General features: G+C 41.7%; 1 protein-coding gene across 7 annotated transcripts in view; it reads right to left on the bottom strand.

Annotated features, from left to right (window-relative positions):
• XRCC5 (X-ray repair cross complementing 5) overlaps window positions 1-15,014 on the bottom strand; it is a gene marked incomplete at its 3' end in the record, with an annotated part of 57,480 nt that extends 42,466 nt beyond the window's left edge. For all 7 annotated transcript variants that reach the window (XR_014228381.1, XR_014228382.1, XR_014228383.1 and 4 more), the window contains exons 1-6: window positions 14,943-15,014; window positions 10,783-10,896; window positions 10,035-10,218; window positions 8,777-8,825; window positions 7,103-7,225; window positions 3,981-4,169 (exon numbers count right to left, since the gene is read on the bottom strand). Coding sequence is in view for 3 of the 7 variants with exons in the window: in XM_082314134.1 (XP_082170260.1) it covers window positions 3,981-4,169; window positions 7,103-7,225; window positions 8,777-8,825; window positions 10,035-10,218; window positions 10,783-10,896; window positions 14,943-14,960 (677 nt within the window). The remainder of the gene's footprint in view (window positions 1-3,980; window positions 4,170-7,102; window positions 7,226-8,776; window positions 8,826-10,034; window positions 10,219-10,782; window positions 10,897-14,942) is intronic.
• Window positions 15,015-18,599: the final 3,585 nt, after the last annotated feature.

Here is an 18,599-nt window from a genome sequence, read left to right on the forward strand (position 1 = left end):
CAGATAAAACAGTGTTCACCTCACCTTTTTCACATGATGATAAAACCCAAAATCTACCTCTCTCTTGATTAAAGCACTTGTCTGGCAGAAATTAAGATCAACTCCTAAAAACATTAGTACAGAATTCAACTTGATATTCTACTTTTCAACTTTCTTAGGATGAGCAGGGTTTTTTTAAAAATTTTAACAGAAGCACAATGAAAGGAGAAAATGCACTGGGGTTTTTATAATGAGAGAAACGTTGTTCCTTTTTTTTATTTTTTTTTCCTTGGGGAAAGGAAGGAAGGGAGGAAAAATTACTTTTTCTGGCAATAGAGACACCAATATAGGATTTTTAAAAAGAACCTGTTACTACATCATTAAAACTAATGCAACACATACATTCCAGGATGAATGTGAAAATCAAATACCTAAGTGTCAAATGCCTAAAAATGTCATTTAAGCTCAATTTATTAACTCTATCCTTTAATTTCTTATATTTATAGAAGAAAAAAGCTCCCTGTTATCAAAGAAGACTCAGCCCATAAAACCCTAGCAAATGCATATTTCAACTTGTATTTTAAAAACATGTCTTTTCTCCTCTGCTCTCCAATCCCTTCCCCCAAAACGCAGAGGCAGCAGAAGTATCTCCTGTCTGACAGTCAGAATATCAAACCCTAAAACAATACAACAGAATTTCCTCACTTACTTTCCTGGCATGACTAATTTATTTTCACAAGAGTTGAAATACTTTTACCAGCACGAATAATGAATATAGGAAAACAGAGAGTTGTGGTGGTGCACACCCCCCCACCTTCCTGGACTGCTTTACAGTCCCAGTAACTCCCATCAAAACTTGGCCTTTGCGTAACGAGTTTGGTGGTTAAGCGTCCCTTGACCGTATCAGAAACTCCTACGTGGCCAAGGTGGGAGCAGCACTGTCTGTACCAGGGAGCCAGCCGCCCCCTGACAACTTCGAAACATGTTTTACATCTGTACCAGCTGCCCCCAACAGCCTTGGGGCATATCTTATCTGGGTTGTAACTCAGGAGGATCTGTACCAGCATCACTGGAATTTTTGAGAACTTTAGCGATTTCCAACCTGGATTGTGAAAACAGGATGGAAATTTACCAATGCCTAAAGTCAATCATCTCGTGACCCTATAAACCAGCAGTACCAAGTGAGACCCTTTGCACTCTTCTGGACGGCAGCGGGCTGTGCCAGTGTCTCCCTCCGAGTGGGATGCCTCTCTGAGCTGCAAACTCTTAAGTTTGCATACAGAGGCCTGGCACCAGGACCTGGGCTGATCTCCAGCACCCTTTGCTCCTTGAGGCTCGACTTTCACCCATTGAGACAATCATTTGAAGTGAGTATTTCACTGAACTCAAGGGGAATTTTTGCCAGGTACCTTTATCTGAGCATATTGCATTTTCACTAAACCCGAGGGAATTTTAACAGGTCCCTTTAGATGGTAGATTAACCAATTATTATGCGCATATAGTGAATATTTCATCAAACTCGCGATAAATTACTAGATACCTTTATTAGGCCTTGTGTGTGTGTGTGAATTGATTCAAATATTGTAGTAAACCTCATTTAATCACTTTGTAGATGCTAGATTAACCAATTATTAGTTACTGCTAAATTTCTGTGATTCTCCCCTTACTGTGAACAAACCTTAAACTGCTGCTAAATACATATAATCCTTAGATATAAACCGTTGACCGAGTTGGAGACTAGGACTGGATGCAGCCGCACCTAGGCTCTCTCTGAGAAGGAGTTTAGAAAGCAAGGGGGTCCATTCTGAACCTCGTGACTCAATGGGAGGGCTCCCTTTCCCTCCTTGTATTTTCTTCTAACTCAATTTCCTCTTTCTTTCTCTTTAGATATATATATTTCATTCATTTAATAAGTTATAGAGTGAACCTTGCCATCGAACTTTGTTAAATCACACTTTTATAGATTTATATTAAAATCACTATTTGCAAATATCTTTGACGGTGATCCTTCAAGCAACCTAACCACTCATCTGTGACAAGAGTGTATCTAAGTTGGTAAATTATCATGACAGATTTGCAAGGCTGACTTCTGAAAGCTTGATAAGCAACTTAACTGCATCTAAAACCTCACATATTCTGAAAAAACTAAAGCTTTAATCTATTAGTCAAATGCCTATTTATCCAAAGATTTTGGATTTCCCCTGAAAGCATGGCACAAAGACAGCTTATACAGCAGCAAGAGCCTGCAATAAAGAAAAAAAAAATATAAAGAAGGGGCCGAGCCACATAGTAGCTTCATGCATATGGATTATCATAAAGGATAAACGGGCCTGGAAAGATACTGCTTTTCTGTGCAGTGTTTTGATGCAATGACAAAGCCTGCTTTTTTCTAGAGACTCAGACTGCTCTGTTGACTAGTATGGAACACATACACAGTGATACGTTTCTTCCCTAACCCACACTATGCTCAAACAACAGTTTAACTGGCTGCTGAGGTGCAAAGCAGATCAGTTGGTCAGGGTGAGGGAATGAAATCTCACAAATAAGACAATGAATAACAACAGCATGCAAACCTATAGGTACCTCATTGTCCTGGTTTCAGCTGGGATAGAGTTAATTTTCTTCCTAGTAGCTGGTATAGCGCTTTGTTTCGGATTTAGTATGAGAGTAATGTTGATAACACACTGATGGTTTAGTGGTTGCTCAGTAGTGCTTACAGGAAGTCCAGGACTTTTCAGCTTCCCATGCGCTGCCCGGTGCACAAGAAGCTGGGAGGGGGCACAGCCAGGACAGCTGACCCAGACTGGCCAAAGGGCTATGCCGTACCGTATGGCGTCATGCTCAGTATATAAACGGGGGGAGCTGGCCGTGGGGCAGCGATCGCTGCTCGGGGACATGCTGGGCATCAGTCGGCGGGTGGTGAGCAATTATATAGCATATCACTTGCTTTGTATATTATTATTGTATTATATTATCATTACTACTACTACTACTACTACTATTACTACTATTCTATTTTATTTTACTTCAATTATTAAACTGTTCTTATCTCAACCCATGAGTTTTCTCACTTTCACCCTTCTAATTCTCTCCCCCATCCCACCGGGGGGTTGGGGCAGGGAGTGAGTGAGTGGCTGTGTGGTGCTCAGTTGCTGGCTGGGGTTAAACCACAGACTCATCTAAAAATTACACTTGATAATCACATTACAGCTATGGTCTACTCAGTTTCCTGAAAAACACGTTGTGTAAAGATCACATTTCATAATTATAGGATAGAGCTACTAAGACAATAAAATCAGACTTTTATAAGGTACACAGATGCATTTTGCTTGTTTCCCAACTAAGACAACACCTATGTGGAAAAGTCTTGGATATATCATCAGCTACAGTTTTTCAGAGACACACATACATTTTTATTCTTTCATTGGGGAAACATGAAAAGAAAAAACATCTTCCAACTCTTGCATTAGGAATGCTGCTAAAAAAGTATCTTGTTTGGCATAGTAGTCTGTGATTAAAGGGCAGGATTCAACAAACAACATAACTCAATACATTTGTGGGAGTTTGATAAACTAGTGAGCTAACAGAAGTCTGAGACCAAGGAACAAGGGCTACCATTAAATGCAAAGCTTCTACCTGCACTATGTCACAAACTCCAACTCTTTCCAAAACATGCTTTTGAAATCTCATTTATAGAAACATTCTCTCCAAAATCAACACCAACAGTAAAAATAGAAGAAAACTTATTTTTTTCTTTAAATACAGATATAGAAATACAGAATAGAAAGTTCATTTTTCACTGAAATCTGTAAGCTTTTCTACCTATTCTAAAGCCACTGAAGCAGCTGTTTGAAAGGGACTGAGTGTACAATAAATTATAAAATTCACTGACTTCAGTGAAACTGGAAGCCAAGTGACTGATTACTTAATTCATTTCATCTTTTGGGGAAGAAATTAGAAAGTAAATTTACAGTGTGATAAAGAGGATTAGCCAAGTTTACCTGAAAGTATAAATTTCTTCCAGCCCTCCTCCTTCGTCCAAGGTATGCATCAGTTTCCTCACCACATCAATGCCTTTCTTCTGTTGCTCAGTTAAACCCTTTCTTGGAAAAGAGTTTCTGTGCATTTGAGGATGTACACTGGCACTTGTATTTCCACATCCATCATCAACATCCACTGGAAATGGCAGACTAAGAACACAGGTAGAAGCAGTTAGTTTGACTTTCTTCTTAATTAAAATAACCTACCAAAACCAAAACAAAAACTGTATCAGGATCAACAATTTTTATCTAGCTGCAGTCAGATGTATAACGAGCCACATGGCTTGCGAAACACATGAAGTAGTATTTCAGGTCTACTTGGCATTGGTAACATCCTGACCAGAGTGCTGCACCAGTTCTCGGCATCATATGTCAATAAAGATGTCCACATACAGGAAGGGATTAGGGAGTAAAGATGATGATGATTAGAAAACAAGATCTATGAAAAAAGATTGAACAAAATAAAGCCTGCAGAGATGAGAGTCAGATGGCAAGACAGTCTTAAATGTAAAAGACTGTTGCAGAGAGGAAGGGAACAATTGGTTCTTCATATTCAGCCTGCATTCAAATTACATCATGGAGTCAGGTCAGATATTCAAAAACCTGGTAAAGGCATTACAAACCATAACCTCTAAAACCAACTGCCTGAGAAGACAGAAGAGTCTCCATCACTGGAAATCTTTATAAAAAGATTAGACAAACAGCACTCAGCAATGACATACATACAACTGACACAGTTTGAAGTACAAGATTGCTCCAGATGATTTGTTAAAGGCCATTCCAGGCCTGTGATTCTGTATCGGCTCTAAATGCCAGCAAACGGGACTTTCTCGGCAGTGGGGCTATTAGGTATTTCTGGAATAAGTGTTACTCTTTGAGATTTTAATAGCTTACAACACTAGGTGAATTTCTGACTGAAGATGACACATTTTTCTGCACTTCAAGAATCAGATTTAAAAATTCAGCCAGGGGTTACAGATAAAATTATTTTGCTGCTCTTCAAAATATAACAGAGTTAACTAAGTATAATAACCACAGAAAAGAGAGATGTCTAAGATCCTCTACTCTGTGCCCCTGACAATGACTGCAGATTTTTCAAATCTTTCATCTGATACAATTTTGAATGAACCACATGATACCTTTTACCACATTTCCACAAAGTAAAAGAATTTTAGCATTGTACTATGTTTTCAAAAAAGCAGCCTACAGATTTCTACCTTACTTTCACCTCATTAGTCCTCACTAAACTTATCTGTGGAGCAACATACAATAAGCAGAGTTAACAATATGCACAACAATGTCACATACAGCAGAATTAAAGATCAAACTTCAGCAAACTGTTTGGTACCTTTTTAGGAAGCAGCATCCACTGACAAAGACAAACTGTATTTTAAAGCTCTTACAAGAGCAAAAAGCTTCAAACCTCTGATACATAAAAGTTAGATTACTTTCATTATACAGTGCTTAGAGACTCCTGTGATGAGAACTGTGCAATACTCAAAGCTACACAGTGCTCAGCATGTGCTTGGCACTCGAAAACAGGGAGGAAAACCAACTATCTGCTACAAGTTACAACCTAACCAATAAACAGGGCATAAGAGATGGAACCATGGGTTATAACAAAAATACAAGGTTTAGCAAGAAATTATTTTTAAACCAGTATCCTGAGTATTTTACATTTGGACATGTATTTCTCAAAGCATCGTTTGCTCGTGTGGTTGGGAGACAGGGTGTAAATCCACAGTTGATACTATAACACCAACATTTCCCTAGTGCTTCTATTAGCCATGGGGCTTCTCCTTTGGTCTGTTACAAACAAAGAAAACGTAAAGATGTATCAGAAATCTCACAGAATAAAACTGCAACGTTAACTTGTGGTGTTAACATCTGTGCTAGTCTGCATTGCAAACTATAGGTATGGAGACAAGGTAGCAGGGGCTAAATACCAGGTCTCTGAAAGACGTAACTCTGGCTGGCAGCACGTTCAGGTTCATGGTATTGTGTCTCCGCTGCCTCTAGCACCAACAATAGCCCCAATAACCTAGAGAGGGCATGTCAAGGCACGTTGCAAGCATACCTTCTTTTGCTGCGTAGACAGAACCTGAGAGTAGTCTGACTTTTTTTACATTCAGTCTCTCCCAAGCACAGGCAAAAAAGAATTTTTCTGTGGAGGATCAGCCCACGATTTTCAGTCACACTTTCCTACCTAACCCCTCTGTCATCTTGCAGGTGGGTCCACAAATGCCTTTAATGAATTTATCAAGTTCACAACATTGCTCCTTACAGAATGCTGGATCTAGGTGAAAGTAAATATTAAAACTGTCAGAAGTAAAACTGTGGCTTTAACTTTCTCCTGTGAAATTATTTGTTATAAACAGCAAACATTAACATTAACACAAAGTTTTGCTTTTAAATAAATTCCTCCTAGAAGGCCTATAGCTTCCTATGTCACCATCACGTGCAACAACTAATACAGATCTCAGCACCACCATTGATTCTTCTGATCAATGCCTATACCAAGATGGCCAAGGGATTCCTGTCATAACATGTAAGACATCGCTTCCATTTTCCACTTATATTTTCCAAGCCCATCGCTGTGAATATAACCCTTCTCTTCAGACTTGCTTTTCTACTGACACCAGAATCAGTCTACAAACACTGCAACACTACCTCGTTATTTCTTCCCAGTAACTCCCTTACCTAAAAGGATTTAGGCTGCTGCTGTGACAAATCCACTGCTTCTGAGGCTATTTCTGGCTCATTGTTTCCCACTTCTCTGCTTATATACATCTTTTGTCTCCAATTTTAGACTTTGGCTCTAAGCTATAAGCTTAACTGGAGAAGCAGCCATCATCTTAACATGTATTTGCACATCACTTAATCAAGGGGACTTGGTTCATAACTGGAATTCATGGCATGTGTAATTGATATAAGTACTTATAACAATCATATTACATACTGATACACCTCTATAGAAACAATACACCAACAATTCACCAGCTCTTTCAAGATTGTTACTGAGAAAGAATAATAATTTCCCTTTAAAAAACGGCACAGTGTACAACAGCCACTTCCATACTTACAAAAACTGAAGTGAAATTCCTGTTTTCTTCAAGTTAGCAATGATAATTTCCAGCTGATCCTCACTGACAGGACTACTAAGGTCCGTAAACAGTTCAATGTGTCTCTTCTCGTATTTCTTTCCTCTTAAAATACAAAAAGAATATTTACATATATCAGAAATATCTAGAAGGCAGTTTTCTAATTCTTTCCTTACAAAATTGAAGCTTTACCAAAGTAATATACTTGTAAAAAAAAAAAAATAAACAAAGCAACCTAATCAATAGAAGTTGTTCTATCACTGCTCATATTATTAATGGTTAGTTTTTTTCTTTATATGATTCCCCCTACTCACTCCTAACCCCTAAAATTGAGGACCCTAGCCCTGTGACTGTATAAATCACTAACTACACCTAAATGAATGGAATTCTGCCAATTTTCACCAATGTAGATGAAATGCTAATAAAATATGTTAGGTTGTTTATTGATTATACTGGATATTTCCTTTGCAGCTATAAGTCCGTCCCTGTGAAAATGGAAAATGTATTTTAAATTACTGTTGCTGGCAGGGGTTCCATTTTAGTAAGCTAATTCAGTAGATTCATTGGATAAGATGGACTTTAAAGCCTACTTAATACGCTAAGAAGTAGTAACAATAAACATCAGAAAGTTCTACCAGCTACAGAACAAAATTCAGTTACACTGATATAGTTTTTATCTGGGTATTCAAGCATAAGGGTGATTTTCTTGAATTTTTACCCAATAGTAGTTTCTCAACTGAAGGTAAACTCCATATCAAAGGGTTTGGCGCGTACAAGCAACTTACCCACAAGATAACAAAAGCAGTTGCTCTATAGGTATTCAAGGTTATACTGCCATAAATACAGTGATTTTAATTCACAACACGGTTTTAACTGTTAAATTGATACAGCTCTCCATGCTGATTAGACTTCAATCATAAAAATACAAATCACATCACTAAGTCTAGTGTTCTGCATTCACAATTAGATCATATAATGTTTTTAACAACATGTTTAATCTCTGTTTTGAGAGGAATTAAGGCTGTCTTCCTTTCCCTGGACCATCAGTCCACTAAGTGCTAGAAACAGTCACATTTCCAGTTGTCCACTCATTGACAACTTTATAACACTTGTGCCAACATTTTCTTTCAGCTTGAACAGTGTTTTTTCCTATTGCACGCTTATCCCCCGCACCCTGCATATTTACAAACAGCCACTTTATCTCCAAGGGCCTTTAAGTTGCTAGGCTGAACAAACTCACCTTTCTAGTTTTGTTTTCTTTTTTTCTTTGTAAGATATGCCATTACCCTTATAAATTTGGTAGCCCTTTTCTATGTATTTTAGCATTTGAATTAATGTTTTTTGAAAAGAGATCACAAGAAATGTGACACTAAGTGAAGTCTTTGTGCCTTGTATAATGGCATTAATATTCTCATTAATCTACTGTAAAGTTCCCAGTTGCATCAGAAAGCTCTTAAGATTGTCTGGAGAAGCTAGATGTCTCCTGGGGATTCTTCAGGGACAGACTCCTGTAGTGCATTGTTTGGTTTTAATTTTTTTTTTAAAAAAGCATTTCCATATTTACACAATATAGGAAATTTAATACTGACAAGAAATCAGATCGGCTCCGAAGTGCAAGGTCAGAATTCTGTAAAAGGCTTTGGGTTACATACTCACATTGTTTCCTTCTGAAGCAAGTCCATACACACAATAATTGCATCCAGAACTAAGCGAATTTAAGAAAAATCTCATCTAGAACATGAATCATGTCACAAAAGTGTTTTTCCTAGGAAACAATCTTCTGTTTTCTCACCCTCCCAAACACTGACAAACATGCATTTTAGTTAACAAGCAAACAATTTTTTGAGACAAGTACTCTTCAAAAGTCTACTGTGCAAGAGGTTCCTATATAACTTGTCTGTTTTGTGATCTTGTCTCTTCCCCATTTATCTGATGGAACAGTAAAAAGACTACTTCAGGGCCCAAATTTTAACTGTCAGTGAGGAGGCTCAAGTCCAATGAAAGACCAATCTAATCTTTACAACGTTACTTTGAATCCACAAACAAAATTTACTTGTACTTTCACTACATGATACCATTTTCTCATGCGAGTTTTCCTTCAAAACATCTGCATCTGGCAATCTCTTGATAGTTTCTTCCTTACCACAGTTTTCACTGAGAACATATTTTTATCCCTGTGCACAAACCTGCCCACCCATCAAAGAAGGAACATGACTCTGCTTCTGCTAAGATACAGCTGACTGGCTGCACACTTCTCTGAAACAGCTCTTGTCGATAGTCTGAACAGAGCTCACAACAATCACTTTATGGCCAGAAAGAGGGAAGACAACACGGGACGTTGAACAATATGTAAATGAAACACAAAAAGGAACATTATATAGATCGCCTTCTTTTAAAACTGTTCACCTTATGCAACTAACAACAGAATACATTCAAATATGAACAACATTCAAACCAGCAAGTGACATTTGGCAACGTTAGAAATACTTTATGTAGAAATCAATGTGATAAACCTCTATTCTGCCTTGTCTGGCTTCTGGTACTTCTGGTGACATATTTTGTAAATAATATTTTTATTTGATGAAAAAGCATAAACCAAGTTCTGCAACACTATTTTTAAAACCACATGCCTTATTTGAGGCCTAAAATTATATTATTGCTATCTTTGTTCTCTTTAATTAACAGAACACTTCATAAAAGCAATGATTCCCTAAGGCCAAGACTCCATCTGCTAGCCTAGAAGAATGTCAAAAAGCAGCTAATCTGCTTTTGAACAAACTTACAACCACAAATTAGCTGAACTCTGATAGTAGTTACAACTTCGGAGCCAAATCTGAGCCCATTTCACAACACTAACTTCCTGTCTCCTATGTAGCTGAATCAGATCAAAGAGAGCTCTACAACGAAAGGATACAGTCTGCTTGTTCAGAGCCTGGTTTAATCACATCTTGAATATCTTCCAGCAGATCAAAATCTGGTAGCATTAGTGACCTATGTACAGTAATGTTTTGGTACTGATCCCCCCTGGCGAGGTCATTCGTAGTACCATCTGTGCCAAACAAAACTACAGCAACTTCATCTTTACTCTCAGCAAAAACCTGGAAACAGAGAAAACACAGAACAGGTACAAAAACACAGGTAGATTCATATACAACTACATTAGGCAGACTCAAGCAATCTGAACTAACTTTGAAACAATGTCAAGTACAGTGGATTTACTTCTTGCTTTTTCAGTGCTATCCTACCAAAATGTAATCTTACAGAGAGTTCACGAATTTAGATATAATTAAACTAACAGACTGACATGAGGGTATTTGGGATAAAACAAGTAAAATTGGCTGACTCAGTCCTTGAAAGGAGTCTTCAGTATGGTAAATCTTAAGCAGGTTGAAACATTTTAGAGAAAGAGTACTTTTTTTCCCCTAAAAGTTTCTACTACCCTAAAGAAAAAGAGTGAGCAATCCAGTTGCCACTTCTCCACAAAAGTACAGTTGAAACAAAGAGCCATACTCTTTCATACTGTTACTCCTGCATAAAAATGGACTAATTCTTACTCATTTCTCATTTATTTCAATTATTAATAAATGAGGAAAACATTTCACAGATGTCATTGCTTCCTCTCCATTTTAACCGTTTTTAATCACATGTAAAGTCACACGTACCTGTCGCTGCACGAACTTTGTCATAATCTTCTTGGCTTGTTCAAGTGAAGACTCCTCACCAGAGGCAGAATTGCTCATTGTAAAGCCTACATCCAGGCACAGCACTATGGCTGCCTAGAAAGAAAATACAATACTGAATAAGAATGTAAAAGGGTCAATATAAACATAATTACTTAAGCGGGTTATTTCAGATCCTTGAACATACAAAACCTAAAAATCAAAGTACGTCACTATTGGTTTCTTTTACAGTAACTGTTAATATGAGACAATGGTGGAGGACAGAACCAGTACAACTGCACTGAACTGAGAATCATTTAATCCTGTACCATGTTCCAGGCATCTCCGTGGAAAATACAAAAAGTCGTATGTTACACAATAATCTGTCAAGAGGGGCAATTTCTATTCAACCCCAAGAACATATTAGGGATCTTCGGGTTCTTCTACACTAGGAAATAAAAAAGAGATATTTCAGTAGACAATTACCAGCACAACACAATACAGTGTATCCGCACAGTACGAGCTTGTTCCCTAAACTCTACAGCTACATCCACCCCTCGCAGTAGCCCATAATAGCTGCAGACCACTGTTTGGTCTAACCCAAGAAAATAAGAATGACTGCACTCCTACTGCTTCCAGGGAGAGCCAGAATATTTGTTGCTACTGGATGTGTCTCTGCAGTGAGCACCAGTGTCTCCAGCGCACAGCTATGCTCCTAATGCCTCAGAAGGGTGAACTCTGATTTCAACTTGGGGGCTTAAATCCCACAAGCTAGCATATGTGTTTGCATTTCTGATCATTGCTTTAACTGATCTATATATAACAGTGCCCAAGTCTTCCTCTTAATTGATTTATAAACTAGCATACAAATAAAAGTTGGGTGGAAGTGTCGATCTGCTGGAGGGTAGGAAGGCCCTGCGGAGGGACCTGGACAGGCTGGATTGTTGGGCCGGGGCCAACTGGATGAGGTTCAACAAGGCTCAGTGCCGAGTCCTGCACTTGGGTCACAACAACCCCATGCAACGCTACAGGCTGGGGGAGGAGTGGCTGGAGAGCTGCCTGGTGGAAAAGGACCTGGGGGTGTTGGTTCACAGCTGCCTGAACATGAGCCAGCAGTGTGCTCAGGTGGCCAAGAGGGCCAATGGCATCCTGGCCTGTATCAGGAATAGCGTGGCCAGCAGGACCAGGGAGGTGATCGTGCCCCTGTACTCGGCACTGGTGAGGCCGCACCTCGAGTACTGTGTTCACTTTCGGGCCCCTCACTACAAGAAGGACATGGAGGTGCTGGAGTGTGTCCAGAGAAGGGCAACGAAGCTGGTGAAGGGTCTAGAGCACAAGTCCTACAAGGAGCGGCTGAGGGAACTGGGGTTGTTTAGCCTGGAGAAAAGGAGGCGGAGGGGAGACCTTATTGCTCTCTACAACTACCTGAAAGGAGGTTGTAGCGAGGTGGGGGTCGGTCTCTTCTCCCTAGTAATGAGTGACAGGACGAGAGGAAACAGCCTCAAGCTGCGCCAGGGGAGGTTTAGGTTAGATACTAGGAAAAACTTCTTCACCGAAAGGGTGGTCAAGCATTGGAGCAGGCTGCCCAGGGAAGTGGTTGAGTCTCCATCCCTGGATGTATTTAAGGAACGGATAGATACGGTGCTCAAGGACATGGTATAAATGAACTTGGCAGTGATAGGTTAACGGTTGGACTCTATGATCTTAAGGGTCTTTTCCAACCATGACGATTCTATGATTCTATGAAAATAAAATTGCTTCTTGTGATTTGTCTGGTTCATCATTTATTAACAATGAATATTACCTGCAGTGTGTTGCCCATTCAACTGTTTTTGCTAAGTTCCTCTAAAGTTCTTCCACAGCCTCTACTTACTGTGATTAACCTAAGTAATTTTACCATCCAGCTGAATAAAGCTACAAGAAGAATTCAGCAAAATTATGCCCTGCATCTCCAAGGACACTGACAAAAGGCCAGCTCAAATTTACTCTTACTGATTAAACCAAGGTTCTTCAAACATACATCAAAATCTTGCCTGGTGGACAGCCAGTAGCTTAAACTACACTGCGCACAAAAAATTATTGTTTGCCAGAACACAGAAAAGTTAGGTATTACCTAGTTTGGAGCCAGTTGCCTTGTTTTAAAGTAAAAGATATATCCAATTCTCTAAGAAGTGAAGCTGCCAGAAGGACATGGGCAATAAATCAGAACATTGAGAATCAAGAGACATGAGATGCATAGTCTGCTTTTGCAAAACAAAAGGGATCAACAAAAAGAAAAGGTGTTGGGCTAAGCTCTTTTGCATATGACCATGCAAATAATTCCAAGTATCTTTTTAAGCATCAACCAAAAGAACCTGATTCTTTTTGTCACCCAAATAGGTATTTCTTAATATCAAGTTTATAGGAATAATTTGCCCAGATTAGCGGTCTAATGCTCTGTATTAGTAGCTCTCAAACTATTTTCTCATCCTCCTCCTTTTTCCAAAATATATTGTGCGCCTCTCCTGTCATTTTAACAAGCACTGGTTTAACTCCCTGCATCCTCCCAGAACAGGACAAAGGGAAAAAAGAAAGAAGAATTAGCAATAGGACTCCACAAGTCATCCAGCAGGTTATACTCTGTGTCAGCGCTCTATTCCTCACTCTGCCTTCACTGGTGGCTTGCCTGGGAGCCAGGAATTAATGCCTTTGAGGCAGCTATGTCTGCAGAAGCTTGTATAGACAACATATAGAATAGAATCAGAATACAGGCAGTAACTGGAGCTGCACTAGGTTCTCACAAGAGCCTTCCTACTGCTCACCTGACAGCCTGAGGAATTACTCTACCAGCTTCGGTAACTGCAGATCTCCTGCTTGTTGCTGTCCTGCCTCAAGACACACCATGGCTGTCAGCTGAATTAATCACGTTGTTTGAAACAGGTAAAATGCTCTTCACAGCTGGCAAGCCGACAGCAAAGAAACTGAGCAGATGCAGGAGCGAAGAGCTGCTGTTTTGCTGGAGAGAAGATGATCAAGTGTCAAGTACTAACGTGCTCTTCTGGAAGGCAGCAGACTCCAAGCCCAGTGCCTATTCAGGTATGTGGAATCCTCCTTCAGGAAGAGGGCAGGTCTCTCTTTTGGTAATCATCCTCTATATGTCTCTTCATCTGTTATTAACCTCTGAGCATCCAGTGCTGCCATTTTCAGGTTCAGTATACTAAGCTATGCTTTTAAGATACTCAGCATGTGTAATTGTAGGACAACATTGTCACACCTGAGCTAACATCAATCTGCTTTGCTCAAGCACTGATAAAGGTGAAAAAGGAATAAGCCTGCCTTTAGCTCTAACCTCTCAGCACTGAAACTAGTTATAATAAAGCTAAGAGAGAGACGGCTACAGCAGCACTTTAGCCTGCAGCACAGACAAAGCCTGTGTTTAACAGATATTAAACCGCCCTTTATCAGAAGAGAACTCAACACAGCTTTCACCAACAGGATTCCTGGCACACCAGGCAAACAAACTGCATTTTTAACGTTTTAACATTTCTACTATTATTTTAGCAAGAGCAATGGCAATTACTACTGTGGTAGCTGCACTGCGCCCAAAACCTTAGCTGCCCCTGAGACAGGAACACCAAAGTGCCTTTAAATTAGACCGCTGTGGGCCAGCAGCCACTGGGAGGTCAGCACAGGGAGGAGTTCCTCGGTTTCGGAGATGGGTTTTGCAGCCCTGGCTGTGGTGCTGTGCGCTGCCGACACCGTTGTCAGCCCAGTGAAGGCAAGCCGGGCCGGGGCCGCCTCCCGGCAGCAAAGCCAGCTCCCTCAGCTCAGCGTGAGGACCGGCCATGTTCAGCTCACCGAAAGGCCCCACCGGCACAACGCCGGGGCGCCGCCAGGAGCCCCCCACAGAGAGCAGGCGGCCTCACAAACACCCACCGCCAAAGCTTAAACAGCCCTGGCGTTACAGGCGGGAACGGCGGCTCCGGCCCGCGGAGGAGGCACCCGTTGTCACGGCCCCCACGGCGCTCAGCCGCGGCCGGGCCCGAGCGGGCAGCACCCCCTCCACGACCCCCCACCCCACGCCTGAGGCACGGCCCCGCTCACCGGGCCGGGGGGGGACGGCGGACGGAGCCGGGCGGTGCCCACAGGCTGTCGGGATACTGGAAGACCCCCTCTCCCCTCACCTTGCTGCTGCGCGCCATCTCGCTCCTTCCGGGACGCGGTGCGCCGCGCTCAGCGCTCCGGCCGGCGACGCGCCTCTGTCCGCTCCGCGTCCCCCCGGGAACACGGCGGCGGCGCCTCGCGTTCCGCGGGAGGGGCAGCGCCACCGGGCGGCGGCACGGGCGGGACCGAGACAAAGGGAGGGCGCGGGCAGGGGCCCCGTGAGGGCGGCCCGGCCCCGTGAGGGCGGCCCGGCCGGGCACCGCCCCGTCCCCAGGCTCCGGCAGCGTAGACAAGGACGAGCCCGGTTCGGTGGACCGGAGCCCTCCTGTCCTCTCCTGCCCATCTGCCCCGGGCTCCCCAGCCTCCGCTTGCCGGTGCCCGGGAGTCCCACGGGCCACATCTGCTGAGGGGCAGCCGTGCCTCTTCCCCGCCAGGACGGGGCTTTGGGCTGGACAGAGGTGTCTGATAAGCCCCGTTCCGCCCGTGGATCACCAGTGGAACAGGATCGATTTATTTATTTATTTCGTTAAACATTGGCACAACACTAGCTTTCTCCCAACATTAACAACCAAGAGAGTTTCTCAACCAAATTACATACAGGCCCTTTGACGAAACTGAAGCCTGCTGATTTTATATTAGATGCTATATCACATCTGTCTTGGCACCTGTTGGATATTAAATCATCAGCAGAGATGTATAACGAATGGCAAATACTTCATCACATATATTGAGTACTTCTTGTTCTCGGCATTACCTTCCCTGTACCCTCTGAGAACGTCATTACCAGTGCTCTTTCCATTCTCGGTGTATCTCAAAACCCACATTACTATCTATAATTATTCTCAAAACAGAATGCAAAGTGGAGATACTAGTATAGCTCCAAAAGAGTAAATCTCACATGAACACTTCAAAAAACATTGTATCAGAAGCCTGACCCTGCAAACAGAACTGTTTCCTTTTTATATCGAGCGATGTCTGAAGACAAAAATCCCCTTTTCCTCCTTACTACATCACCATGCTTTGGGAATATTAGTAATTGGGGGATTCTCTCTTCAAAGCACTTTGGATATCAAAGGAACAGAGCAGCTTGGCACTGTGACAAACATTTTATAGGAAACCTGTAGACAAAAAAAACAGTCAGCAACTGCAAGAGAAAGCTGTGCGTTGTCTTCCTGAGTGTCTCTAAGGAGATTCCAGATTAATCAGCCAAGGAAATCAGGTCTGGTTAATATTATTATTATTATTATTACTGCTATTATTATTATTGGTCCTGATGTTACCTTAGTCCGTAGGAGTGCTCACTACAAACCAAAAGTCCCCTCTTTGGGTTAGCAATCGGGCAATCACCCACCCCATCTGATTTCTGACATAGCTTGCAGTCTAGGCATAAGACAAGAGATGTGCACACACACGCAAATGGGAAGAACAGAGAAACAAGAATTGATCAACTTCATCAGCAATGGCTTTTCACACACCAGCAGAAAAGCATTTTGCAAGGCATCATAATCAATGAACATTTTATTTTTATGCCAGGGTTGGGAAGTAAAACCCGAGCCCTAATTGCTGGCACAGAATATTGACACAAAACCCTTCATAGTCCTCTCCGAATCCTACATTTGACACAAAAGCTGAATGCCAGGCTTTGGTCCAAACTCTCATAGTTAGAGCAGTAATTGTAAACATTACCCAGGGAAACCTAAATTGGGTATGAACTAGGAACCTCTGCTTTGCAGGAAGGTTGGGGTGCCTGGCCCAGATACAGCACCCTGTTCCGTTACAAAGTCTGAGTAAAACTAAAGACACCTGTAACCATGAAACTCCATCTGTCATCTTCCTATCCATTAGCTCGCAGTCTGGCATAAATGCGGTCTTATAACTGTCTCAGCAAAATACACAAACAATAAACCCAAACATTTGCCCTTCGCACCTTCATGCTGCCAGATTTCCTCAGACCTATTTCCACCATGCAAAGGAAAACCGGCTAATCGTTTCTAAAACAAACATGAATCCACATTTCCTTTTCCTTCACAAGTTTGTGCAGAGCTCCCTTATAGGTAATCATCAGATCTGACTAATGAACTCCATCTGGGGGCACTGGGGCTTTGTTAGCCTGGATTAAGACTTGAAGATCTTCACTTGTAAATGCTTGCCAAAAGATGCTTGTGATTAATTGGCCATTTCCATTTTACAGAATGTCAGTCTCTGGGTATAAATAATAAATACGTGACATCCCCGCGGACTCGGCATTCAGGGTGATCAGCTGTAATCTCATTTGCAACAAAGTGAGTCAGACCTCAGTCCCAGTGAGGTTCTCACTCATTGCTCTGCTTACTCCTTTTTTGGTTACTTGTCTTCCCCCAAAAAACTAAGCCTGGATTAAATGAGTATGCTCTTGGGAAGTAGCAATGAGGGGCCTGCCTTGTGTTTAACTTCACTCGATGCCTTTACAAGGCAGCAAGGAAAATGGCTTCCCTGTTTTATTACAAGAAGGAATGTATTATCCAGAGAGTTACAGCTGGGACCCAGCTGCTTATGGCAGCTCTGAGCAAATGTGAATGACACTGAAGCAGTGTAAAAGCAGAAAGATGACTTGGCCTTTCTCCCCCTTGGAGCAATTGCCCACAGGGTAAAACTTTGGATAAACGCCTGGTGGAAAGAGGAATACCGTAGCCACCTGCGATCTAGCCCAATAGTTTTATTGAAATAGATACATGAAGCAGAACTTTCCACAGAAGAATTAACTTTGCAATCATTATGTGTTCTTTGCCTGGGTTCATAGATAGAAGCAGGCACTAACTGCAAACTGAGGAATTATGAACTGAATTTCCTAAAGAGATAAACGAAGCAGGGCAAGGACACTGTGACACCAATCAGCTTTGTATTTCTACCATTACAAGCTTGGCAGCAAACTGAAAGATAAAAGTAGACAGGAAATTGGCACCCAAAGCAAAGCAGAGCTTAGAAACACATCTGTTAGCGTCTTCCTGCGTTGGGCTTCATGAGGTGCACACAGTTGTCTTCTCCCAAGAGGTCTTTCCAAACACCTGCTTGCAAGCAGATGCCAGAACTGTGGCGCAGACCAACGCTAGTATTTTTTATGTCTATTTAGTGATGCCTGATGGTCCTCCCAAGAGATACAAGCCTAACACACTGTCTTTGCTTAGTTGCTTCTCTGGAATACACCTGCAGGGAAAAGATATCAAACACTGGTTTCACTCTCCAAAGCAAAATTTGTCTTTGATTTTGAGGATCAACCTCTAAGTCCACAGGGTTTGTCCTCTGGCTGTCTATGACTCATGAACACTTGGCACATTACAAAACTGTGCCTTCAATAAACTTAAAAACTAAAAAATCCCAACCAAACAAACCAGCACCTTCTGGGGATTTAACAGTTCCCGTCTGCTGATCTACCTGCTCAGTCCATTTTTGGTTTAGTTCATGCAATTGAAGGAAATGAGGAAATAAGGAAATTATTGCAGTAGGAAAATTAGAAAGCTAAATAGGAAGGATTATACCACACCATCCAATCTCTCCTGAAAACACAGAAGGAAAACATAGTAACATAGTAAGGAGAGGTGACAAGTTACGAGAGTATGTTGACTCGGGGTGCATCCTGCCAGGCACATTCTAGCTCAGGGGCTCCCAAACTGTGGCAAGAGGGTGGATCACAGCTGATA

Source organism: Platalea leucorodia (assembly GCF_965183815.1).
Source record: "Platalea leucorodia genome assembly, chromosome: 5".
Lineage (NCBI taxonomy): Eukaryota > Metazoa > Chordata > Aves > Pelecaniformes > Threskiornithidae > Platalea > Platalea leucorodia.